The sequence below is a fragment of the Silene latifolia genome, chromosome 5, assembly GCF_048544455.1.
Source record: "Silene latifolia isolate original U9 population chromosome 5, ASM4854445v1, whole genome shotgun sequence".
In the NCBI taxonomy this organism is placed as follows: domain Eukaryota; kingdom Viridiplantae; phylum Streptophyta; class Magnoliopsida; order Caryophyllales; family Caryophyllaceae; genus Silene; species Silene latifolia.
The window spans coordinates 67,939,489-67,965,722 of record NC_133530.1 but is presented as its reverse complement, the minus strand read 5'-3'; the positions used below and the strand labels follow the sequence as shown (position 1 = coordinate 67,965,722).

At 36.0% G+C, this 26,234-nt stretch overlaps 1 protein-coding gene across 4 annotated transcripts; it reads left to right on the top strand.

Moving 5' to 3' along the window:
• The first annotated feature begins 1,962 nt into the window (after nt 1-1,962).
• Nucleotides 1,963-21,649, top strand: LOC141657495 (DNA-directed RNA polymerase I subunit 1). Of its 4 annotated transcripts, none has more exons than XM_074464753.1 (21): nt 1,963-2,173; nt 4,064-4,245; nt 4,340-4,499; nt 4,589-4,867; nt 4,945-5,166; nt 6,020-6,196; nt 7,746-7,899; nt 9,690-9,880; nt 12,842-13,105; nt 13,239-13,327; nt 13,427-13,574; nt 13,712-13,930; nt 14,033-14,395; nt 14,521-14,662; nt 15,769-15,971; nt 16,175-16,377; nt 16,874-17,072; nt 17,183-17,469; nt 18,067-18,207; nt 18,650-19,472; nt 20,897-21,649. In XM_074464753.1, the coding sequence occupies exons 2-21, from the start codon at nt 4,064-4,066 to the stop codon at nt 21,473-21,475; spliced, it is 5,025 nt and encodes a 1,674-aa protein (XP_074320854.1). In that variant the 5' UTR covers nt 1,963-2,173; the 3' UTR covers nt 21,476-21,649. The 4 variants fall into 4 exon arrangements, with proteins under 4 accessions (XP_074320854.1, XP_074320856.1, XP_074320855.1 ...); XM_074464755.1 differs by having other exon boundaries at nt 1,976-2,116; XM_074464754.1 differs by having other exon boundaries at nt 1,976-2,173; nt 3,986-4,245.
• Nucleotides 21,650-26,234: the final 4,585 nt, after the last annotated feature.

The following is a 26,234-nucleotide window of genomic DNA, read 5'->3' as shown; positions in this document are numbered from 1 at the left end:
CAAGTAATGTTATATTATAATTCAGCGATAAGTTTAGTTCACTAGCCTAATGTTATACTCCGTATTATAATTCACTGATAAGCGCATATCCATTAGCTAAAAAGACAAGCTTATAGATGATATGCCATTGCAAATCCCCTAATCTAGTCCAAAAACTGAACTAGCCTAATGAGAATTCCGTATATTCTAATTCCTAAGACGAAAAAGCATCATAATTAGACTTCGAATCTCGATGCTACAAGGTATAACGACCTTCATTTAAGAGTCCAAATGCTTAATTAGCTGCTCCATAGTCCATACTCACAATTTGATCAATTAACTTCATTAAACAACAATTCACATCAACATACTCACAATTTGATCAATTAACTTCATTAAACAACAATTCACATCAAGAGGTTCAAACTTTAATCAATTTTCCCATCACAATTTAATCTAGTCCAACTATAATTCATCATTACGACTTTAACACATTAATCAAGGACTAAATTAAACTAATTTAATCGACAAATAAAAAATTACAAAGTGAAAAAGATATAAACCTTATTTTCGATAAAAATTAATCATCAATATCGAAAGTTTACCTCATCAAAGTACCAGGATCCATTGCTGGAAGAAGCGTGGAAGATTTTGATCGGAATATTTGTGACAATCAAACGTAGAAAAGCAGGAGCTGGAATGTGTTGCAAGATTTGATAGTTTAAGAGAGAAAGAAAATATGAGAGAAGGAAATTTGGAAAATGAATGAGTTTGGGTTTGGAGGTTCGACAGGTTTTGACAAATTAGAGTAAGTTTAATCAATATTTATCTCACCGTCAAATTTCAGTTTGATCTAAGGGTTGTGAGTGGTTCTCATGGTTCTCATTATCTTGATGGTTCTCATAGGATCCCGAATCTATATATATATATATATATATATATATATATATATATATCCGTTTTAAGAGAGACTTATTAATCTTAGAATTGGTTCGATTATGTTGTAATGAACATTGATGATTCATGATGGCATGGGCCGAACAAAATTATTTAGTAACCTATATATTTGGTCCATAATAAACCTTATTTAGAAGCCTTTATATCATTATATAAATAGACACCTTCCAAACAAACCCAAACCCACCACTTATACACTCTGGATCTAAATTTTTGAGAGCCGTGCGGGTATGGGTCGGGTATGAGTCTTAGATAAGTATTTTGGGTCCGGGTCTGATTTATGGGAACCGAATTCGACCCTTAAGACACGTATTTTTTTAAAAAAAAACATTTAAATCTTAGCCTAACAAACACAGTAACACACATGGTTCTATTTTCCGGATTATGATCCTCTTCATTTCCTTCTCTCAATCCCATTTAATAATAATTTCCCCTATAACTTTCATTTTCCTTTTAGTTTTATGAATAAACTAGTGTAAATCCCGCACATGTGCGGTATATATAGATATTTTATTTTTAGTTATTATTTATATTTTGAATTGACTCATAAGTAATTTGTCATACACCTCACTTTTTGATACGAGAAAAAAAAAAATTAAACTATGAACTAATCAAGAATATTGAACTTATAAAATCTATATTTACTGGAAAAAAAATCTTTTTTCTTTACCATAAAACTAATGATAATAATGTAATGAATAAGTCTTTTTGTTTCCTTATTTAACTTGATGCTTTTGGAGGGAGAATTTTATACTCTTAGTATATAGGGAATGAAATAATCTAATTATAACAATGATTTATGATTCATCTAATTTACATTATATTTTTTATTTTATTTCTTGAGCTTGCAGATTTGGCCCATAGTGTGCTTAGTAGAATGCGCAAAATTAAAGTCTCAAATAGAAGATAATATATTTAGGCGGGAAAAAACGTAGAATCACCTATTCATTTAGTAAATAGGGGATTTAGGATCGTTAGATGTTTGGAGAAAACAATTTCAACCGGTGTAAGTATGGACTCGAATATGGACTCCTATTTTAGCGTCTTTCTTTACCAAAATCCCAATTCTTTCCTTAAACCCAAAACCCACCTCTAAGCTCTAACCCTAAAGTCACCTCTAACCATAAACTGAGATTATACGGCAGCCGACGACGATAGTGACCGGCGAAGACGACGACCAGTAAGAAGGATAAATCCCTCTTTTTTTTATTCCTATTTCGAATCCATCAATTATTTAGTAAGTATGATTTTAATCTTTTTATTGTTTTTAATTTCATATGCTTATTTGAATTGAATCTCATACGAATTTGCTATTCAGTTTTCTATTCAAACGAATTTGCCCTTAAATTAGTACTGTATTAATTTGCTATTCAATTGATATTAATTTGTTCTTAATTTCATTTGTTTCGTCTGATTTTACTGATGATGATTTCTCGAAGAGTGTGCTAGTTAATGAATGAATGCTTTAAACTTTGAGCTTTGCTTATTTGATTTTCAGGGATAATGTACATGTGATAGTTAATGCAAGTGAAATCAGTGATGTTTGAATTTTATTTTTGCGCATACCTTTCCAATTACAAAAAAATGCATCAATTACTCTAGATAATTGTCCTCTTATTCTTTTGGGGGTAAATCCAGTAGAAGAATAAGAAGATTATTTGTCTTAAATTATATACTTTATTTTCAATTCTAATTTCTGGGTTTAATAATTACTCATGTCAAGTTTTTTGTCATTATTGTCACTTTCTGGTAAATTTATGGGTTTTCTTCTCCTTTTCTGGGCTTTTCAATTAATTATGGGTTTGTTATTTTACTCTAGATGGACAATTCTAACAATAGTCATAAAATTTAATTACTTGAAATAATTGTTGTAATTATAGCTACTTGAAACCGATTTATTATATACGGAGTATACAATTAAGACTTGATAGAAACCAAGTATAATGCTGTGTTAATTCCCATATAGAACGTGGGTACTGAAAATCAGGAAATACAAAATGTATTTTGTTTGACTTATTGACTTTCAACCACAGAGCGACACATAGGCATAGGCTCTGTAGTTGTTGCTTTAATAAATAAGATACGATATCAATTCTATTAAAAATCGATCTGTAGCTTACACACGGTAGATTGTCGTGAAAACTAAGAGGGTGGTGACAAAGGGTAGACAACTTTTTTTTTATATATATGGTGGCCGAAATTGGTAGTGAGAGAAGGATAGTGTCATAATTTGGAGTGTGTATAATGCAATTCTTTCGTGTAGCGGAAGAGGCTTTGTGGATTTTGGGATGAGCCATGCCGGGTTTTGGGCGAGTGGTTTGCTGCTTTTGCTTAAAAATAATATCTACCATGAGGGGTTGTGGCCGAATTTTAATAGTGACCAAAGGAGTGGTGGTCGAATTTTAGTAGTGAGATAATGCAATTTTGGTGGTAATTTGGCCAAGAGGCTGGTGGCCAATAATTTTGGCGGTGGTTGACCAAAGGAGTTGCGGCAAAACATTAATAGTGGGTTTGCTGCAGTTCTTGGGGCTGTGTAAGGTGGATTAAGGGTGGTGGTAGTGGAAGAAGATTAACTCTTAATTAAGGCGTTAACTTTTATCAAGAGCCTCACTCTACCACATTTGAAAACCATCTCAATCAAAGCTTTAAGGTTATGATCGACTCAATCAGTCAATCAGTGATCATATATCTTATATCTTGGGCATTGAAATTAAGAAACCGTTGCTTAGGAATTAGAAGATGAGTTTTTAAATTCTAAATTTCCAATTAAAGAAGAAAAGAGTTGGGAATTCGGGGCTTAGAAAAAAAAAGAGGGTAGAGAGTCAGGGTGAGAAATTAGAAAAGCATTGCTTTGTTTTTACTACAACAACAACAACATCAACATCAGAGCCTTAATCCCAAAATGATTTGGGGTCGGCTGACATGAATCATCCTTTCGAACCGTCCATGGGTGAACGCACGCCTCATTTTGTTTTTACTAAATTAGATTTTTTTTCTTTTCCTACCACTATTATTATTTTAAAACTCTGAACAATGGGCCCCTTTCTAGCTTGGGCCCTAGGCCGCCGCCCCTGCAGACGACCCTCAGAACCGGGCGTGCTAATTGTTAATTGTCTGATTTTTGAAGATGGGGACGGAGATGGGGACGGAGACAGTGGAGTCTGTTCGCTTTGGTATCTATACCGACGAGGAGGTCCACAAGCTCAGCGTTATGAAAATTACCAACCGTGAGTTGCTAACTAATGTTGGCCAGCCTCAACCTGATGGTCTTTATGATCCTTCTTTAGGTCCCTTCGACGATGTTTCTTCGTATGTTTCCTATGCCACTTCTCTATATTTATTTCAAAATGCGACTTCCCTTCTTTTTCCTTGTTTTCCTAGTGATTAAATATTCCCTGTGCAGTTGCAAAACCTGTGGCCAACGAAGTTTCTACTGCCCTGGACATTGTGGTCATATTGATCTCATTCAACTAGTTTACCATCCCCTACTGTTTAATACGCTCTGCCGTATTCTACAGAACACCTGTTTCAGTTGCTTTCATTTTAGGGCTACCAGAGAGGATGTAAGCTGATTTTACTCTGAAATTTATTTCTCTTTTCATTTTTATTCCTTAACCTTCAATATGCCAATTTTTCAACTTCCAACATTCAGGTCCAATTATGTGTCGCCAAATTGAATCTCATTAGAGAGGGTCGTATTGCTGACTCTAGGGCGCTTGAATCTTTGACCTCTGTCGACTCTGATAGCGACAATGAATCTGCTGGAATTCAAGTCGGTTACAAACATGAGGATCAGCGTGAATGGACATCTCTTCAGCTTACTGAAGCACATCTGATTTTATATAATTTTTTCAAGAATAGAACTAGCAAATGTAGTTGTGGCGCAAAGAATCCTGCCATTTCCAAACCTGTTTACGGATGGCTTCAAGTGGTTTGTTCTATGGCCTCATATTTTCTGTTTTTATACATCTGGAAACCAAAAACCTATTAACTATCTGATTCTTATAGGATGCCATGTCGGAAGCGAGTATAAGAAGCAACGCAATGAGAGGCTTTAAGGTTGATTCAGAAATTGCTGAAGATGATTATGATAAGTCTGCATCAGAGGTAGAAGATGCTGAGAACCACAATAATGGTGATGTAAATTCAAAAAAGCGTCAAGGAAAAAAGAATGATAAGTATTCAGAACTCCTGAAGCCGAAAAATAAACGTTCTTTCTTACCAACAGAAGTATGCCCTTCACTCTTTCTTGGTCATTTGTTTTAACATCTACAGTTCCATGTGCACTTCACATTTGGTAAAAATTGTGTATTTTTTTTTGATCTTTATGGGACTTGGAATATATGGTGTTATCTTCTGAGATAGAGGATATTAAATATATAACTGTATTCCATCTGGCACATTTGTATAAATGTCAAATTTTGACCCTAGGGTAAAAATAGTACGAGTACAATATAAAGCATTAAATTTGTCTAATTGAGCACTTTTATAATAATATCTTTTCATAGTTGTACAATATAACATGTACCAAGAGAAATTGAAGGTGAAAGATTCATAATATGCTTAATGGTTTTTAGATTGGAGGGAGAAATAAAGGTCTACAGCCAAGAACAGTGTGAAATCCTTGGAGAGTAAGGATTATTAATAACCCCAATGATGCTCAAAATTGTTGCAGGGATGTTCATAAAAATGTGGCAGTTGTAGTCCATAAATGTTATCCAAGATTTGCTACTAGCCTACTGTTCCAACTACATGAAATAATAAGAAAAGCACACTACTGCCATATTTCGATTTTTCCCCCCATCATCTATTGTACTGTACATATTCGTTGCAAGCAATGGGGAAACCAAGACTTTTAGTTGGGGGGAATTCCAGAGGGGTGAACTAGTAATGCAATAAGGTGGGGCAGAAAATAAATCAAAATATTTAACTGAAAACATAGAAGTTTTCATTGTCCTAGGGATCAAAATTTTTAGAGGGGAGAACTAGTAATGCAATAAAGTGAACTAGAAAATTACAGGTAACTACAGGAGGTGTAGAGTAATATTTTATTGCTTTTTTGCTGAGCATTCAATGATTACAGGTAAAAGAGATATTGTCTCATCTATGGGTAGAAGAAGCCGCCCTATGCTCCTTCATTTCTGATATTCAACAACATAAGCTACCTTCGGAGAAAAAGTCTTCTTTCATGATGTTCTTTATAAAAACTCTTCTTGTGCCTCCAACAAAGTTCCGCCCTCCTTCTAAAGGAGGTGATTCAGTAAGTCTTTGCTGCATTGATCTCTGTGTAACCCTTACTGTTTTTGGATGCTTTCTATCGATTTGGAATAATCTTTATCCCGCTGTAATAATGGACTTGCTGATAATTTAAAATTTCATCTCGTTTTTATTTTATTGCATAGGTTTGGTGAAACCGGTCTACCTAACTATTACATATAATTCTATTGTGTATAGTGGAGGCTCAACTTGGTCTCTGTCCCTTATTTTTATGCTCACTCATTTTTGCGAGTGTGATAACAATTGGTCACAACTTTTAGTTCTTGTTATTTGAGGAGGTTTAAGTGCATGAGTTCAATATTGGCCCAATCATAGAACTTGAATTCGAACCGCTGTATCATTTATTTGAGACGTGGAATTTATGCAATGTGCAATTTCTGTATCTTACAAGTTGAAGTGCATGATGGATTGGAAATTTAAGCTTCTTAGGGCTGTTTGGTTGTAGCTAATCAGGAATGGGAACAAAATGTTCTCATTCCCTTGTATTTTTTTGTTTTTGTTTTCATTCCCTTTCCCCGACCTTTTAGAATAGGATTACCCATAATCCCCTTAAAATGATTCCCCCACCCCCCAAGAGTATCCCAATGAGCCTACTAAACAGACTCGCCTCTACATCTACCACCTATACCCACCACCAACACCATGGATCACCTCATCTCCCACCGCGACAACCACTGACGTCGACACCTACATACGCCCTCGTCGACGACCTCTCCTTACACTCCTCTTACCACCGTCGAAACCATCACCACCTACCCGAAAACATTCCCCAACTACATGGAAAAAGACACTAACCCCCTAAACCACCACCCCCAAAATTCCAAGAAACCCTCATCCCACAAAATCCCTCCTTGGTGTTTACGAGGGCGGGGGAGGGGGTTTCGTGGGTGGGGGAGGGTTTCTCTAGGGTGGTTTCTTTTTGCGCTAATGGATGTTCGACAAGGGATGTAGACGTGTGGGAAGCCGGCGCAGGCGAGAGGATGGTGGTGGGATGGTGGGATGTCGGCCTGAGTGCCGGACGACTGGTGTTGGTGGCAGCGACGATGGTGGCAGTAGTGTAGGTGTTGGATGTGGTAGGGGTTTCAAGGGTGATGATTCCTGTTCCCTTCTAACTTCCAACCAAACATCTTAAGATGGTAGGAGTACTCCCTTTCCTTTCGCCTTGAATCCCTTTCATGATTTCATTCCTTTTCTTATGATTCCATTCCTTTTCCCTTGTGTTTTTTATAAAAGAAAGACGGAATTCGATTTTAAAACCCCTAAGTTCACCTTGACTTTCCATTACATTTTCGTTCTTCCTTTTTGTTTTTCATCTTCCCTTTTTATTCGCATTTTGAGGCGTGCGTTCACCCATAGACGGTTCGAAAAGATGATTCATGTCAGCCGATCCCAAATCATTTTGGGATTAAGGCTCTGATGTTGTTGTTGTTGTTGTTGTTGCACTTTTGTAATGTGTGTTTTTTGGTTGTTGTTCGTCTAAGCATTATGATCAATCATTAATTACAAGCGATCTACTGGTATTTGTTCTTCAGGTGATGGAGCATCCTCAAACTATTCTACTGCAGAAGATTTTGGATTCTAATAAAAATCTGGCAAATGCTTATCAGCAGGATGCTGATCGGACCAAAGCATGGTTAAGACTTCAACAATCTGTAAATACTTTGTTTGATAGCAAGAGTGCTGCAGGTGAGTTTAAATTATTACATTCACTTTTATGCTTTGTATATCGTGTTTCACTTTTATAAAAAGCCGGCTTTTGGCAAAAATAAAGATATGTCATGTTTGATATTCGCCAAAGAAATGTCTTCTATTTTGTCAAAAGGGTATTTTGGGTAAGAGCTCTAGACAAATGTTTAGAATAGGTGAGAAAATGAGAATTTATTACAAATGGTGGTAGTTTAAAAATGAGGTGTAGAAAAGTGATATTTATGAATTACTCCAAAATGTTACTCCCCATTTTTTAGATATCAAAATGACGTTTTTGTGTATGGGCGTCATCCCCTTGTGTCTTTGTCTCTTTGATAGTGTATCTTATAAAAAAAAAGAAAATTATTCGAGGACTGATTAAAAATTTTAACCATTTTTCTCGTGGACCCACTTATATAAATGATTCAATTACCCACTTACATGTAAATCGGTCATGTTCCCTTCAACTCTAACCCAACCCAAATAAATATCTTGTCGTGCTCGTGTTGACCCAATTACATAAATGGGCCATAAGCCTCTAATCCATACCCTTTAATTTTGTGCCGCGTCTTGTTTGGAATGTGCAAATATATTTATGTGATGGAGGATCAAAATATTTTTTTTTTTTTTTGGGGGGGGGGGGTATGAGAATGGAATCAGGTAAGGGAAATAAGGGGAATGGAATGGAAATGCACCAATTTTAATTGTGTGTGGTTTGAAATTACAGAGAAAAGGGATCATTGTCCTTCACCGTCCTCAACTATTACAACCACTAAAACATTCACCCTCATCCACCCACCGCCACCTCGCCTCACCATTCTCCACCCATGGTGTTCCTTTGCTGGACCATCGAAGACTCCACTCCAAACCTTTACCACCAAGAAAATGCTTAGACAAACAACAGTTAGTGGGTGGCATAAGAGGCCACCAACACCGGAGACAGAGAGAGCGTCCGCGGCGACACGGATGGTGGTGGTTCCAACGTAAGAGGCTTGTGTTGATGTTGAAGTCGTGATGGAATGGGTGTAGCAGGGAAAGGGTGGGTTTCCCGAACCCTTGGGAGTGGTGCGGGGGGAATCAAATTAGAAGGATTTTGAGTATCCTATTCTAGAGATGGGGTAAACGGAATAAAAATAAGTGTCAACCAAAACACCAGCAAAGAGAAACGAGTAGTTTCAGTCCCTTTCCCAAATACCCCTTACCAAACGCCCCCTTAGGCTAATTTAGTAAATAGGTTATTCGTGTTGGGTCTGTGTTTAGAGAGCTCAACCAAAACCCGACCCAATAATATCTCATATCGTGTCCGTGTCGACCTACTTACATAAATAAGTCATTAGGCTTTAACTCAACCTGGTTAATTTCGTGCCGGGTTCGTGTCTAGTTTTCGAGTCATGTCATTGTTTGTTGGCCAACTTCAAAACTCCTAAAAAAGGTATTGTTGCGAAAATACTAATGTTCTTACATAAAATAGGGCGTATCGTGTCCAAAAGGCTCCTGTCTTTGCCTTGCCTTGCGTCTCGTTGCCATGGCCCCCTTTACGTCTTAGTGTGTCTTGCACCTCTTCAAACTAGCGCTAAAACGACACTGTTATGCTCCCCCAGTAAGCTGTTGGGTGTGGGATTGTTATTAGTAAATCAGGATTCATTGTGGCTTTAAATATAGTTGCACGAGTTCAGCCTATTCTGATTGTGCTGCTGTGCCTACATGTCTTGTTGAAGTAGTCATTCACTGTGAAACCAGTTTAATGTTGTTGGAGAAGCTAAGTATGTTCACCTTGTGTTTGATAACAGGCATAGGTCAGAAAGACATGGCTTGTGGAATATGTCAATTGCTGGAAAAAAAGGAAGGCATGTTCAGGCAGAAGATGATGGGGAAGCGAGTTAATTTTGCCTGTCGTTCCGTGATTTCCCCTGATCCATATTTGGCTGTCAATGAGATTGGTATTCCTCCCGTTTTTGCCTTACGATTAACGTATCCTGAGGTGAGATAATTTTTGAACACACACTCTTTTACTGTTTTGAAAACAAAGAAGCTATTACTTTTTTTTTTGGTGCGCTAAAGAAGCTATTACTTTGATGCCATTAACATGATTGCATGAACGAAAATTTGATTTGCTGTTTGTTTTTGCCTGAAGTAACCCTTCAGGCCCCCCATTTTGGATTCCTTCATAATACCGTCAATTTTCCTTGTAACGAACAATGTGTGTGCCTCATTTCGTCCACAACAACAAAGGCATTTATCTCTAATGAAATAGGCCATAGCAATAATAATCGTATGCCTATGTTACTTCGACACTTCATATGAGCTCACGTACCTGTGTCCGACACTCGATCCTTGGACACTGGTATGACACTCGACACTTCATTTTAAACCAAAAACTTGACATTTTTTCATAAAACAGCCGTGTCCGACACGTGGATACGCAGCCGTGTCTGACCCTTCAAGCCGAGCCAGAGTAACATATATCTCAAATTCCCACAAACGGCCTAAACTATCATATTTTACTGCAAATGGCCCGGTCAAAAGTAAAAAATAAATAATTTGGTTAATCTTAGTGTTTGATTACTCTTTATAGTTATGCAACCATTAAGAAACTTCTCTTCACAGTTCACAGCAGGTAGATCTGTTTTTGTGAAATTAATGGACACTGTTTGATTGAATGGCTCATGCAGCAGATTTGGATATTGATGTGGCAGCATAAGATTATTGTACTGTTATATGACTCGCTCTCTCAATTCTTTTCTGTCAACTGTTACCACTATTCAACAAGTCCGAGATGTGTATTCACCGAAAGGAATTCATGAAGATCAAATTGGTCTTTAGAATAAATCTTCACCTAATACACGTCTGAATTGAAGAAAATTATGAATAAATGTCAAAGCCGATTTGTAAAACGCAAGAGTAATGTTGTGAGTATGTCTCTTGTGAGCTTATCTGGACTTGTCTGGAAAGCATTAATAAGTATCTTGTGACCTCATCATATATATGGAGTCATAGTGGGAACTGGGAAGGGGATAGAAAATTTGAAGGTCTGTATCAAAGAGGGAAGAGGATAGAAAATCCTTATCAAAGAGGGAAGGGGAAAGAAGGTGAGTAGTATTATAGTAATATTTTCATTGTATTAGATTGATGTTGAATGAATTAAGTACCAAGGAAAATATCAACCATTTTTATTACAAATCACAAGTGAAGGGAGACATTGTTTAGGGCAACCATAGGCTATGACTAATGTCTCGGACGAGAGAGGGGGGAGGAACTGCCAAGGGCAGCCATAGGTTATTATTAATAAATGGCTTGGACTTTAAAGATGAAGAAAAGAGTTCACTTCATTCACAAGGAAGGATAAAGTGTGATATGTTTTATTGTTTCTTTATAGCACTTGTGAAATGCACCCATTACTATTCATTTTAATGACCACAATAAAGTGTACTAATCAGTTTAGTATTTTTCAAAAAAGTAAGTTTTTTTTTTTGTTAGAAACTACCTTATATTTAGAGGTATTTGTAAAAATTCTACCTTACATTATTTTTTTTGTTTTCGACTACCTTTGGTTTCTTTACTTTTGGTCAATAACTACCTATGCTAAGAGTCTAGACGGAATTGGTCGGTTTTCTGGCTTTAACCTATCTCGCATGATTTCTTTATGTTTCAAACTTGCTTAGACCCTATTTTGGGAAATCATGATGTACTTATGCTTAACTTTAAGAGATGTTCGTAGTTATTATTGAAATGTGAAAACATAAATTATAAGAGTCACATTTTTGTCTAGAAAAGAGGCGATATCTTGGCAGATCTCTTTATTGTCAAATTTTGAATCTCAATTGTTACACCCGTAATAAGTATTGTAAGTGAGACTCCTTGACAGGCCTTAGTAGTGACTTGGGTTTTCTGTAGACCTTTTTTTTCTTTTCTTTTTAATGTCCTATTTTTACCCCCCCTCCCCTCCTTTCTTTTTTTTGTTTTCTTTTGAAAGCGAGTTTATTCCCTTTATTGTAGATGAGTAATTCTAGTGCGAGACTTCCTCATCCTTGCAGACTACTTAATAATCCCTCCAAATTTATGAGTCTTCTCTATTTCCCTTTTAAGTCTATTTTCCTATCTTCCCCTTTCCTTTTTTGGTATATTTTTATCCATTCTTTATTCATCCTCTCTCCTAAAATGTCAACAACTTCCACTACTTTATTCATTCTTTATTATTTTCTCTCTCCACAACTTACATCACTTTATTCAATCTCTTATTTTTGTGCAAAAAGTAAAGAGGAAGATTCATAAAACTTGGAGGCAGTATGTCATATTACCATGTCATCAATTAAATGGCTCTTCCTATTCAATCTTACGTTTTCAGAAAAAAACATAGACCCTTGGCGCCCGAACCCCTTTACCTAGCCCATAACCGTCTGGAGTAAGCATGAGTGGTAGGCTGGTAGCCGATTTAGGGTTGGTAAGGGGTAAGGTGTATCTTGTAAGATAAGGGTAGTTTAGTCATTTTTATCTTTTTCTTAAAAGTTAAGAAGAATGAAATGGGAAGAAAAAAAATGGGAGGGAGTAGTTAATAATATTATATTATTCACAAGAGACCGACTGTGGTGCCATGCATCTACAGAAAGTGACTTAGTAAACCGAGTGAAACAATATAATCCAAAACACAAGAAACACAAGTCCAATTTGAAGGCCACCACTAAGGTCTAACATAACAATTAAACAGCGTTGAAGTCTTTAAACACAGTTTTTTCAGTCCAAGTATACAACCACCTTAAAAAAAAAACTGGACCTGAAAATTGTCTGCACATACTCATAGGGGTGTTTGTTAACTCCAATATGCTAATCTTTTGTGTATTTGATTTGTAATTTGCTTTCTTCGGTTAATGCACATGCTTTATACAAATCAATTTTGGCTATTTAAATTTGGGGTGTCATTGCAAGTGCTATGTTGGTCATGCAGAGAGTTACTCCTTGGAACATGTCTGACTTACGGGATGCTATTGCTAATGGGCCTGACGTACACCCTGGAGCCACACATTATGTTGACAAAATGTCAACTACGAAACTACCATCTAACAAAAAATCCCGTATCTCGATCTCCAGAAAGTTACCTTCTTCTAAAGGAGTTTTAACACAACCTGGAAAGAGCAGCCGTTATGAATATGAAGGGAAAGTTGTGTTGCGTCACCTCCGCAATGGGGATATTGTTCTTGTGAATCGCCAGGTATGCACTTAAGAAGCTGTTGCTGAAGTCAGAGTTGGAATGATTCTTGATTGGGTGTTCCGCTACTCTTCTCATGTTGCATATTTTTTTTAGTCCATCTGAGCATTTTTTTTCTTAATTTTTTCCCCTTCAGCCGACTCTTCATAAGCCAAGTATTATAGCACTTAAAGTTCGAGTCTTGCCTGGGGAGAGGACTCTTCGATTTCATTATGCAAATTGCGAGTATGTCTGTCCCCTTTTCCTTCTTTTTGGTTCCAAGCGACAGTACTTTGTAGTGAAATTGTGCTAAGTACTGATTGTGCTGGGTGTCCTTTGGTTCAGTTCCTTCAATGCTGATTTTGATGGCGATGAAATTAATGTTCACTTTCCACAAGATGAGATATCACGCTCTGAAGCTTACAACATTGTAAATGCTAATAATCAGTATATTGTTCCAACACGTGGTGATCCTAAAAGAGCTTTAATTCAGGTTTTGGATCTCAGTGTATCTCTTTAATAGATTTACAAACTCTATTTTGTCATCGTATATTCGTACTTCAATTTTTATATTTGCGGGAGTCATTGGGGTAATGATGTTCTTGTTGTTGTTGGCATACTCTTGGATAGGATCATATTGTGAGTGCTGTACTTCTAACAAAGAGGGATACTTTTCTTACGTGGGCCGAATTCAGTGAACTTCTCTACGCATCTGGTGTATGTTCCTTCGGTACACCCTCTTTAAACACTAATTCTGGTAAGAAAATATCTGTACTGGAGTCAGAAGATATTATACGGGCCAATCCACCTGCTATAATAAGACCCAGAAGGCTTTGGACTGGGAAGCAGGTTCTACAATCTCTGCTAGCCATACTTATTTGATAGCTAATGTTTTGCTGTAGTTTATATTGAGTATAATATTTGACCATCTAAAAATGTTTTTAATTACAGGTCATAACTGCTATTTTAAATCATGTAACTAGAGGCCGTTTGCCATTTACTGTCAAAAAGCGTGCTAAAATTGCAAGGGAGTACTTTGGGAAGGATGAATCCAAAAAAAAGAATGCTGAGGGTCTTCAGAAGATTGATGAAGTTCCTAAAAAGAAAAAGAAGACTAAGAACATGGTGGAACCCATTCACAACATTGATGAGGATATTGTGCATGTTCACAAGAATGAACTGGTCCAAGGAGTTATAGACAAGGAGCAATTTGGGAAGTATGGCTTGGTCCACACTGTGCAGGAAATGTATGGGCCTAGTGCTGCCGGAAACTTACTTTCTGTTCTGAGTCGTGTTCTGACTGCTTATTTCCAGGCATGAATCTGCTCTGCTAGTTGCCTTATTTTCTCCTGTTAATCATTTGGTGTAAAAAAAAATGGATCTTTCAATTCATTTTGAGTACTGATATCGGATTAATAAGTTAATTTTTTATGCTTTAGATGCATGGTTTTACTTGTGGAGTTGATGATCTTCTTCTAATACAAACATATGACGAGCAAAGAAAACAGTTGCTCCAAATTAGCGAGAACTGTGGAGAGGAAGTTCACTTGCAGTTCATTGGTCGCGAGAAACAGCACTTAGGTATAAGGTGCCTTCTAATTTATTATTTGACATTTTGACCTTGGAACTTGAAAGCTTCATAAGAGTATGTAAATTTCATGCAATGGAAGTCATGGTCAAGTTCAAACACTTCATATCTTTTGCCCTTGTTGCCACTGCCCTTGTAGACATTGGGCTCTGTGAAAACTTCTTGTGCTGGAATTAGTTTCGTCATTATTTGTGAACTTCTTTATACATTTCATGCAAGCAAATATGAGATCTAACTTCATGTTGATTCAACTGATAAACTGGGAAGCTAGAATATTCAGGGCTCTAGCTTAGTTGCTTCACTTCCCCTTCTTGTTACGCATATACTGTAGAAAAGAGAGATGAAATTTGTGGACTTTCATAGTTCCATCTCGTTGAACATTTAAGCAAATTCAATTTGGTATCAGATGTACTTTTCTACAATGGGTGTTTTGACAAGACCTAGGTGGGCTTGAGCCACAAACGGATAAAAGCAAAGGGTAAAGATAGGTGCTTCACTGCTCAATTATTTACTATTAAAATAGTGAATAACCTACTTTTACCATTTTCTTTTTGGCCTTCTGGTAGTTGACTGATTGTGGTCAAAAGTATGATTATTGTTCAATGATTTTTGAGAAAAATGAAAAAATCAGTTCGAGGATGATGAGGCACTTAAGCTGCTATCTCAGTCTTAGGAAAAGTAGGAGCTATTTCAGTTCTCACTTGAGCCCTATTTTCATTTGTTAAAGGAACCAGACAGTTTAAAAGCCTTTGATTACTTCTAATGGCCCGTCAGTCACATCTTTGTTATGCTGCGCTTTCTTGTGCATTTATGCAATGTTTACTTTTCCCTCAGTTTTGAAAAGTCAGACTTATAACCTTATTTATTAGAGACGGGTCTGTGGAAGTGCTTGGAAGCAGGTTTATATGGAGGGTCCGTGAAAACATAGATGGAATCTGTGAGCTTAGTACTGTTTTCTTACAATATGGCCTTAGTTTATGCTTGTTTTGAAAGTCTTCATTTTTTTTAAATGGCACGTCACATTTTAGCCGACTCCAAATCTTTTTTGAGTGCATTATTTTCGGTGCTGTATTGTTGCATGACATTTTCATTCTCTTAGAGTCCTCTGAGATGCAAATTGAAATCGAGAAAGCGATACGGCGCAATGGAGACTCTGCAGTAGCACTTCTTGATGGAATGATGAGAAGCAAACTTAATACCCTGAACTCAGCAGTCACTAAGCTTTTCCCGGAGGGCTTAAACAAGCCATTTCGGAACAACTGCCTTTCATTGATGACACTCTCTGGAGCAAAAGGTGGCACGGTAAGTTGTTGCTATCTCCATGATCTTTTGGATGCGTCTGTTTTTGGGATTTTTTTTTGGAGTTAATATGATTGAAATATGACGCTTGTTATGAATATATGACGACTCATTTTGATGAATATGAGAACATATTTTGGTGTTGTTTTTATAAATCGTCTATAGAATTGGATTATATGACTTATATAGAGTTTTGTTTTTGTCAGTTCAACTTCCAACAAATCTCTCTCCTGCTGGGGCAGCAAGAGTTGGAAGGAAAGCGTGTCCCCCGAATGGTCTCTGGGAAGACATTGCCATGCTTTCCTGCGTGGGACAGTTCAGCTCGAGCTGGAGGATTTATTAGTGACCGTTATCTTACTGGTCTACGACCCCAAGAGTTCTACTTCCACTGTATGGCTGGTCGTGAAGGGTAAGCCTACTTACGTCCATGTTGCTTTTATGATCTGTCTTCTTTCCAAAATTCACCCAAGAAGCCAAGAATGCTGAATGTTGAGCTCAAACCATGAACAGCAGTGGTTATGAGCTCTATATTCTGCACGTATTTCATTCTGTAAAGCCATAAAGGTCTAAGGAGCATTCTTTTATAGAGTAATTGCTGTAACACGACTGTTCTCAACCAAAAACTTGAAGAATTCGAAAATCTTTGAAGTTGCTTGGAGTTGGTCCACTCTGAACTTATACTCACCAATTGTGCCATTTGTCCTTGTATTCATAATGTTGTCTTCAAGCTACAAGTGATGGTCTAGCTGTAATTTCCGAGCACAAAGTATATTAATATTTATACTGGCCTTTGAGCCTTTCTGCTTTCTAAAATTTTTTTGATGGCTAAAGCCATTTTTTCTAGGTGCAAATTTTGAAAATTTTGAAGGATTTGCCAATCTGACTCATGTGCTTTTTGTTTATAGATTAGTGGATACTGCTGTTAAGACCTCTCGCAGTGGATACTTGCAAAGATGCTTGATAAAGAACCTTGAGTGTCTCAAAGTTCATTATGATTACACTGTTCGTGATGCTGATGGATCTATCGTTCAGTTCCGCTATGGAGAAGATGGTGTTGACGTACATCAAAAAAACTATATGCAGGAGTTTGAAGCGTTGGCATTGGTTAGATGTTGGACTTATATATATATATATATATATATATAATTCTTTTTTTAATTTCAAGATCTAAACTATATTTTACGAAACCTTTTTTTGTTTTTTTGTTTTTTCAGAATCAACTGCTAATTATGAGTAATAATCCTCTTAGCCAAAGTGATCATTCATGTGTATCCAAGTTTATTGAAGAAGATAATGAAGTTCCAAATCAACTTGCCACGAAAGCTGAAAAGTTTTCTACTGATCATGCTTTGGATATAAATTGTGGGCTAATGCGCAGAAAGGATCGTTCAAACTTTCTTAAACTGGTGAGGAATAAATATTACATGAGTCTCGCCCAGCCTGGGGAGCCTGTTGGGGTTATTGCCGCCCAGTCAGTTGGCGAACCATCAACACAAATGACGTGAGTTATTATTCTGCTCTTAAAGTTGGTCATATGTACAGAATCATTTTTCATACTCATACTTGCAGACTGTAGACTTCCCTCAATATAGCAAATGATTTCTATCGTGCTCTCATTTTTTAAATTGATGGGTACTCAGTGGACATATATTGTATGGGTATATTCATTTTCCCCCTACTGTGTCCAAAGAGGTTACCGTTCAAGTGGAGTTTGGAGTCAATATGATTCAGCTTAGTGCATCACATTTCAAAAGCCACGGAACAATAAATCATTGGTCCCATCAGCATTGAATGCTTATGCTGAATATAAAGTCAAAAGCTCTACTTGTTTTATAAAGGACATCTTGTCGTCATCTTCTCCTGAGCCCGAAAACTGTTGATAGATGTATATATAAGAAGCTGCGTTATTTCGACACTCCAATCTTGCGACATTATGCTCTTGACTCTTTCTATTAGACGTGTTTTTCCCCCTTTAAATAGCCACATCCAACATTTGCAGCGGAGTCGGAGTAACATAGATAAAAAGGAAAAAAAAAGTCTTGCAAGTTGCAGCATAAAACACTCGAAGCGCTCTGATTATCTTGTTTATGATTTATAGCTTAAACACATTCCATCATGCTGGTCGAGGGGAAATGAATGTTACACTGGGAATACCACGTCTACAAGAAATATTGATGACTGCATCTGTTGCTATCAAAACTCCGACGATGACATGCCCTCTGCTGAAGACCAAGGGAAAGTAAGTAGCAATCTTCCTTCTCTTCAAGTGTCAAATACTCAAATCATAATGCTACGGAGCATAAGCTGGAAAAAATTGTCAAATGTTTCGAGAGATTAAGCTTGTGACCCCATAATTTTTGTAGGCGCGTAAAATGATTCGGTTTGACTATAAATTGATTATCCCTGTGGTGATTGGTTTTGGAAAATTGGCTATATTCTTCTACGACCATGTTTGTCCTACCTAATGTTGAATGTATATGTTTTTTTATCTTTATATTGAAGACTGAAGCTAATATCACTGTTTACATAGAATTTCCTTAAACCGTAGAATTCCTTGCTGATTTTTGTACGATTGTTTTCTGGGGACACTTACTGCCCCGGATTTTTTTATTCTTATCTATTATTGAGTTAATTAATATATCTTGTGAAGGGGAGATTGCTTATTTCTGTGTGATTCACAGGGATGATGCGGAATGTCTTGCTGCTAAATTGAAAAGGATCACTGTAGCTGATGTGATAGAAAAATTGGATGTTAGTCTTGTGCCGTTCACTGTTGACAATAACAATATCTGCAGTATTTATAAGCTTCAAATAAAGCTGTACGAACCTGAACTTTATCCTTCTCACACTGATATAACGTTGGAGGACTGCCACTCTACCCTTGAAGACAATTTTGTGGAGGACTTGCAAAATGCAATGGAAAGTCATTTGCTTTTGCTTGAAAAAATTAATGTCATCAGTTCTGTATCTGAGAAGGGCTCAGATGAAACTGACGGGGATATCTCCGTAAGCAATCGACCAGATGGCGGCGATGATGATGATGACGATGAAGGCAGTGGTGAAGGAGCTGAAGATTTAGGTTTAGATGCTCAGAAAGCAAACCGGCAAGCTACAGACGAGATGGATTATGAGGATAACGAAGAAGAAGAAGAAGAAGAAGAAGAAGAAGAAAAAGAAGAAGAAGAAGAAGAAGAAAATAAGGCAAAGCAGGAAGCTACAGATGAGGTGGGCGATGAGGAGGATGACGATGAAGTTGAAGAAGAAATGTCTGTGGCTGAAGATGTAGGTGAGGTTGAACAAATTGAGCATGAAAATATGAAAGAGGATACTAAGCAAGTTGTACAGAAAACCTTCTCTAGGTCTGGTTCGACTCGTCAAAATGTGAAACAAGCCTCTAAAAAGAAGAAAGCGGAAAGAGTTGAAGTATGTCACCTTGAATCTGAAGGAGTATTTTTTGAAGTGCATTTTAAGTTGATCAATGAACCTCACATACTGTTGGCACAGGTATGTTGGTATCAATTTTTTTTTTTCTTTTGCTTGATTTTATAACAAACTGTTTCAGGCTTGCTTATAAATCAGAGTAGTCTTCTGAGTCTCTTTCATATAGCCAGTCTCTTTCATTTTCCTATGGACGGTGCTTTTTCACTTAGTTACTCCACTAGGTATGTTTCAATTAATCTCGTAGAAGATTAACTGAAATTGCAGTCAGCTGAAATATGGTCGAATATTTACAAATAGGGGTTTTGCCAATTACAGTTCATTTAAACCATCCTAAATCATTTTGGCACCAACCTTTTATTTTGATGCAAAAATACGAGGGAATGGGAGGGGAGGGGAGGGAAGGAAGGGGAATGGAACATGGAGCAATGTCATTTTCCTTCCAAATTGTTTCTATGTTGGAAGGATTTTAATTTTCTCTCCGATCCTTTTCCATGTAACACAATTTGCTACTTTGCCTCTAAATTCCTCTGTTTGAATAGTGTAAAACTACGCTCTTGTAGTTGTTAGTTGTTGGCTGCTTGGACTGAGTAACTTTGAAGTGAGATTTCAGTTTATATATTACTGTCGCAGATTTGTCAATGGAAAGTATGCACAAATACTTGGGGGCGAACTGGACATGAAATAACTATTTTGTCCAAGTCGACTGTATGGGATCCATATCTAAATTTAAACTAGAGCTTTGATGTTCAAGCAGATTGTTGTAGCTTATCTACAACCATAGCCTATCTTACTCGATTCTTCACCTTTGGGAACTGTACCCGGGTCCAACTCCACACTCAAAGAAATGGATATGGAGTCTTTACCTGTCCCTCTTTCCATTATGGGAGGGCATGGAGACTGTATGAAACGTTTAGTATGATGATTAATGATTTTAAGTCCAATCCCTCAAATAGCTATCCACTTTAATTTTAATACTTGATTGTTTTAATCTTTATTCTCGATTTAAATTCTAAGTTTTTATAAAAGAAATCCGGATTTTGATTTTAAAACCTATAAGGCTACCTTGGCTTTTGTATTATGTTGTTTCACTCCCCTATTGTGTTTCACTTTTCCTTTTCTATATTTTTGCATTTTGAGGTGTGCGATCACCCACGGACGGTTCTAAAGGATGATTCATGTTAGCTGACCCCAAACCATTTTGGGATTAAGGCTCTGATGTTGTTGTTGTATATATCAAACTATAACTATACTTTTGTTTTGACGAAGGTTGCACGCCCGTATTTGCATTTTAGGACAGCCCTTTGCATTTTAAGACAGCCCGCGTGTTTTAAATATTGAGTCGTAGATATCCCACCCATGTCCCGATGCCCTAAACTATCACAAATTGTTTTATTTGTACATAGGAAGCTGTTCTTGCTTGAAATACAGTTAATGCTGTGCGGCCCGTGCCATAAGCTTCTCATTTCTTGTTGCTTTTAATTGTACAGATAGCTGAGAAGACAGCGAAGAAAGTTTATGTGAAGACTGCTGGCAAGATTGAGCAATGTAAGGTAGTTGAACTTCATTTGGATGATTCTGACTTGGGTGGAATTCCGATGCTCAAAAAGGGTAAAGAATCTCGACTTGCCCTCCAAACCGCGGGCTTGGATTTTCCGGCATTTTGGGACATGCAGGATGACCTCGACGTGCGATTCATTAGTTCGAATGATATACATGCCATGCTAAATACATACGGGGTCGAAGCTGCTAGAGCAACCATTATAACAGAGATATTCACGGTATTTGGGCATTATGGAGTTTCAGTTGATATGCGCCACTTAACCTTGATTGCCGATTACATGACACACACGGGTGGTTATAGGCCTATGAGTAGATCAGGGGGCATAGCAGACTCGACTTCAACTTTCAGCAAGATGTCCTATGAATCAGCTTCCAAATTCCTTACGGATGCAGCTACTTTTGGATTAAAAGATAACTTAGAGACTCCTTCGGCCAGAATTTGCCTTGGCTTGCCTGCTAAAGTTGGTACTGGATGTTTTGACTTGATGCAACAAATAGTTGTGTAGTATATTGGCGTTTGGGCCATTGCTAGATTTCTATGTCGCTTAGTTGAGTTCTATCCAAATCAAATTTTGTCTGTAACGTGTTCAAGTGTCGGTGTAAACTCCCTAATTTTAAATTAAACAGTGGAGCGTACTTGCATTAGAGAACTTTTTTTCTCATGCTTCCACTGCTTCGTTGAGAAATTGTGAATTTGTTTGTTAGGGGAGTAAGAAAGAAAAAAAAAATCTGACTCTTCCTGAAGTTCAGATAGGTAATTAAGAAAAAACCCGCAAAAGATGCCTTTTTTTTTTCTTCTCTTGTTTTTTTTTTCCATTGTGTACTGTTATTTTGAGTTCAATTTATTTTACCTTTCAAATATGAAATTATTCCTTTTAAGGGAGTTAATTATCTGACATTGACTAGTTGATTTATAAACGAACAACCCATGTTTGGCGACAATAATATTCATCACTTCTATAAAATGATTTTTCGCTTGAGATTTTAATAAAAAAAAAAATAAGACATTAGTAAATGGGTAGGGAGATGCATTAAAATATAGTTATGGAGGGAAAATGAACCTCAATTTTTTTAACACAAAAATTTTGGAGAGACGGTCTCTCACTAACTTATTGAGAGACCATTTTGTCGTACCTCTTTATGTAATTTTCGTACCCTTTTATTGTTGAATTGTTTCCCATAATTTGGTACATGTTTTCATAACAATCGTACCTATTTTATCTTATATTGTACTCTCTCCATCCCGGTCATTTGTTGTCCTTTGATTTTGGCACAAAGACCAAGGAAAGGGGAGGGGGCCAATTACCAAATGACAAGTGGAATAAATTGAGTGTGAATGATCAAATTACTCATCAAATTCATTATTAAATTAGAAAGGACAACAAATGACTGAGACACCCCAAAATGAAAAAGGACAACAAATGACCGAGACAGAGGGAGTAACTATTTTTATTAGTACCTCATTTTACATTATACGTACCCCATTTTAGTACTTTTTGTACCACATTTCTATCAGTTTATAGTTGGTCTCTCAAAAAAGTTATTGAGAGACCGTCTCTCAGGAGATCTACTGTTTTATTAAAGGAACTTGAGAGGATGCTATATGATTAAAACATGACAAAAGTTAGAAGTTAATGCAATATTAAATATGATTAAAACAATAAAGATGGGAACTTGAACTAATTAAACACTAAACTCATCCCCCTTAAACTAAAAGAATAAGAAATCTGTAATTTTTTCCCGCCTAACTTAATGCTGCTATAAATGGGCTTTCTCTTATGTTATCTTAATTCAATAGATTTAATAGAATAGGTGGGTCAAAGGTAAGCTAAAATTTAATGTGTAATACATCTCAGCATAGAATGAAAATATGTGGGCCCAAACGCTGAAGGAAAATACAAAATGGAATCTCATCAAGTATTGAAATAATATTTGTTATAATTGATTTTTTGATTCTACTTTAAAATATGAAAATTTTTGTGTCATCCTCTATCTACTAAAAGAATAGGCGGATCTAGAGATTTACCCGTTCAAATTACTATCCTATAAATTGGGCTTAACATTTTCTACCAATTATTTTAGACTACCATACATTTTACATTTTCTATAATATACTTTCAACTACTATGTATTTTATTAATATTCATTTATTATCAATTTTTTTAACCATAGATGTATCCAATATCTAAGAAATATAGACTACAACATCAAATTTAATAAGTTGATGTAAATTTTACCTCTTAATACAACACGAAAATAAAAATTAATGTAATTTTTACCTCTTAATACTATCATTAATAATAATTGTAGACTATAATATTAAATTTAAACATTAATTGCTAAATGCTAATTTTTTTACATATTTACAATCTAAAAAAACCGTGCATTTGCACGGGATCAAAACGCATATCTTCTCTAATTGTATTACAAATGTCATTATTTCACGTTTATATTGCGCCTTTAGTAGATTCAATGATATAACAATAATATTTTTTAAAATAAAGTTAATAATAAAGTTTCAGTAAAACCGACAATCTTATTAGGAGTAAAAGTTTTAAACCTTCTCTTTTCTACCTCTTTTCTTATAAATCTATCTAAAAAATCGCGCGAGCGCGGGACCTATACTAGTAAAAGTAAGAACTTGGAAGGAAATAACTCAAATAAAGATAAAAGAAAGAAAATTACATGCCAAATTGGAGAGAGAATTGCATAGAAGAACTAAATTTAGAGTTTAGTTACCGATAATACTATATTTTGCCTCCATTTTATACTATTTTTATCCCTTTAATCGTCTCATTTTAGGTGATTTAGGTAGTTACGTTTCGTCCTCCCGTCATGTCATTTTGTCATTATGAGTCAATACTTTATTTGCGTTTTCACTTTTTATTTATTATTATTAATTTTTTTTTATTATTGTAGAAGAACGACTTGAAGCATGATGAGATTCTAGGACGAAAGGGTGTGGTCAAGATCCGCTAGCGCGAGATCAAAGTAAAAGAAAAGGAGTTTTGAAGACTAAAAACGAAGCATAAATTGTCTTCTGCCATTGGGTGAAATTGACGGCATTTTTGCGTTTTTTCGAATTTTTGAGTAATTTACTATATCGGCCGGGTGAAATTTCACCCTCCAGAGAAAATATTGTATTCGGCTTTGTAAACCCTCGTTTTGGGTCTTGTTTATATAGGTAGTTTCAGATCCAGAAAGATTATGCTTCAAGAAATGTTTTTGGATTTGCTTTCCAAGTGACTCAAGTTGGTTTTGATGCAATCTTTCCTTTGCTCTTGTTCACCATCCCTCTCTTTCCTTTAAAGTTGGTAATTTCTTATCCTATTTTCCGTCATCAATCATGTTTTTTTTAGATAACATAAGGTATATTATGAGCTCAGCCACATCACAATTTTACATCATTGTTCTTACTTCAAGGTCATCAGCCCAATAAGATATGCAAAAGTAAAAACAACAATGTGAACTACTACATACTTAGTTGCTGCATCCAATTTTTGTCCTTGCTAGTTATTGCACTCATGTTCTTACTCCAAAACCGTTTGGAGTATATTCATCATAACTGATTTCACCAGAAATCTTGGGCGTTGTACTGAATTATGTATCCTTGCGTGATTCCATACAAGCCAAATTGAGTAAGCAAGACCCACATAATAGGCTCCAATGAACTGTCTTTGCAAACTACTCTTCCGTTTTTCCAGGGGCGGCCCGTTGGATTTGGAGGCCCTGTTCCAAATATTAGATGGAGGCCCTTACGATGATCGCCTCATATTTTTTTTATAGTCGTAAGAAGATATGAGACCTTTAGTGTATAAGGAGGCGTAATATTTAAAATTTGAAATACTATAAATATAAAATTAATCGCGTCAATTTTTCGATTTTAGTCATATTACTTTAATTATATTATCTTGTTTTATGTGAGCAAATGTTCGCTCTATTTCTTCCAATCAACGTTTTTATACTTTTATTTCTGGAAGTAAAGTAATTAGAAAAATAAGGCTATAATAAAAAAAATAGTCAGAAAGTGCATTATTGACAATAACATATTCGTTTCGTTAAATAAGATCACTTTTTTAACACCATTCTTATTTAAGACCGTCTTAACTTATAGATGATTTTCACACCCGTTTAAATTAGAAGTAGAAGTAAAACAAGGGTGTTAGAGGTTTTAAGATAATACGGTCATAAGCAAGATCAACGTTTTTTTTTAAAACGACAAAATTATCAAGTCACTTGCACTAATATGATGGATTTGCTTTTAAATATTGAAAGGGAAATTTCATACGAATGAACTTTTAAAATTTACGAAGACGAAATAAGAGATAAAAAAAAAATGAAACTAAAATAATTAATTAACCCTAATTAAAGCTAACCAATGAAAAAAAAAGAAAATAATAGAAATACAACAAAAAATCCAAAAATAATTGATGTAAAATGTCAGCTTCAGAATCGAGCTTCAGACTTCATTAGGCTTTTTTTGTTGTTTATTATTAGACCCATTACCACTATGTCATAGAAAGGATGGTTAAGTTTATAGAATGTTCACTAATTGTTGTATAAGGCGGTCTTATAGCATAAGACCAGCCCAATATCTAAAAGGCCCAAAAAAATCAGTTTTAGGAAAATTAAAAAAAAAAATCCATAATTAAAACCATATATTCAATCTATTTATCTACACAACAATGTAATTTGTTCAAGAATCGTTCATCATCTTCCCTAAAAGAAAGCAACTACTACCCAGTAACCCCACTCATTGAACTACTCATCTCCCAAATAATTAAAATCGTCTTCTTCCCATCCAGTAATCATCACTTTCATATCATTTTTGTGGTTTTTTCATGTCTGCAACTTTATTGTCTATTTATCTACACAACAATGACGACAAAGGAGAAATTCATCAATCAAGGTTTGTTTTACATACATTGTTTCTTCTATTTTCATTATGCACAAGGTTCATTTGGTGCAATTTGTTTATTATGCGTGAAGTTTAGTCCCAATTATACTTCAATTTTAATGTCCCACAATAATTTCAGTTGATTCCCAATTATACTAGGACATTTTCTCAAGTTACTGCTCTAGAATTGAATGTTTATGTCGTAATGACCGGCAAAACAACGACGACAATTACCAGTGCTAATGATACTGTCACTATTAATAATATGTATATAAATTTCCCCCTTTTTTTCCGTTTCTAAACTAGTGTCAGTTCCTATTCTGTTTGCTTCAGCTTGGTTTTGGGTTGAAATTGTAGGGATGTGTGGT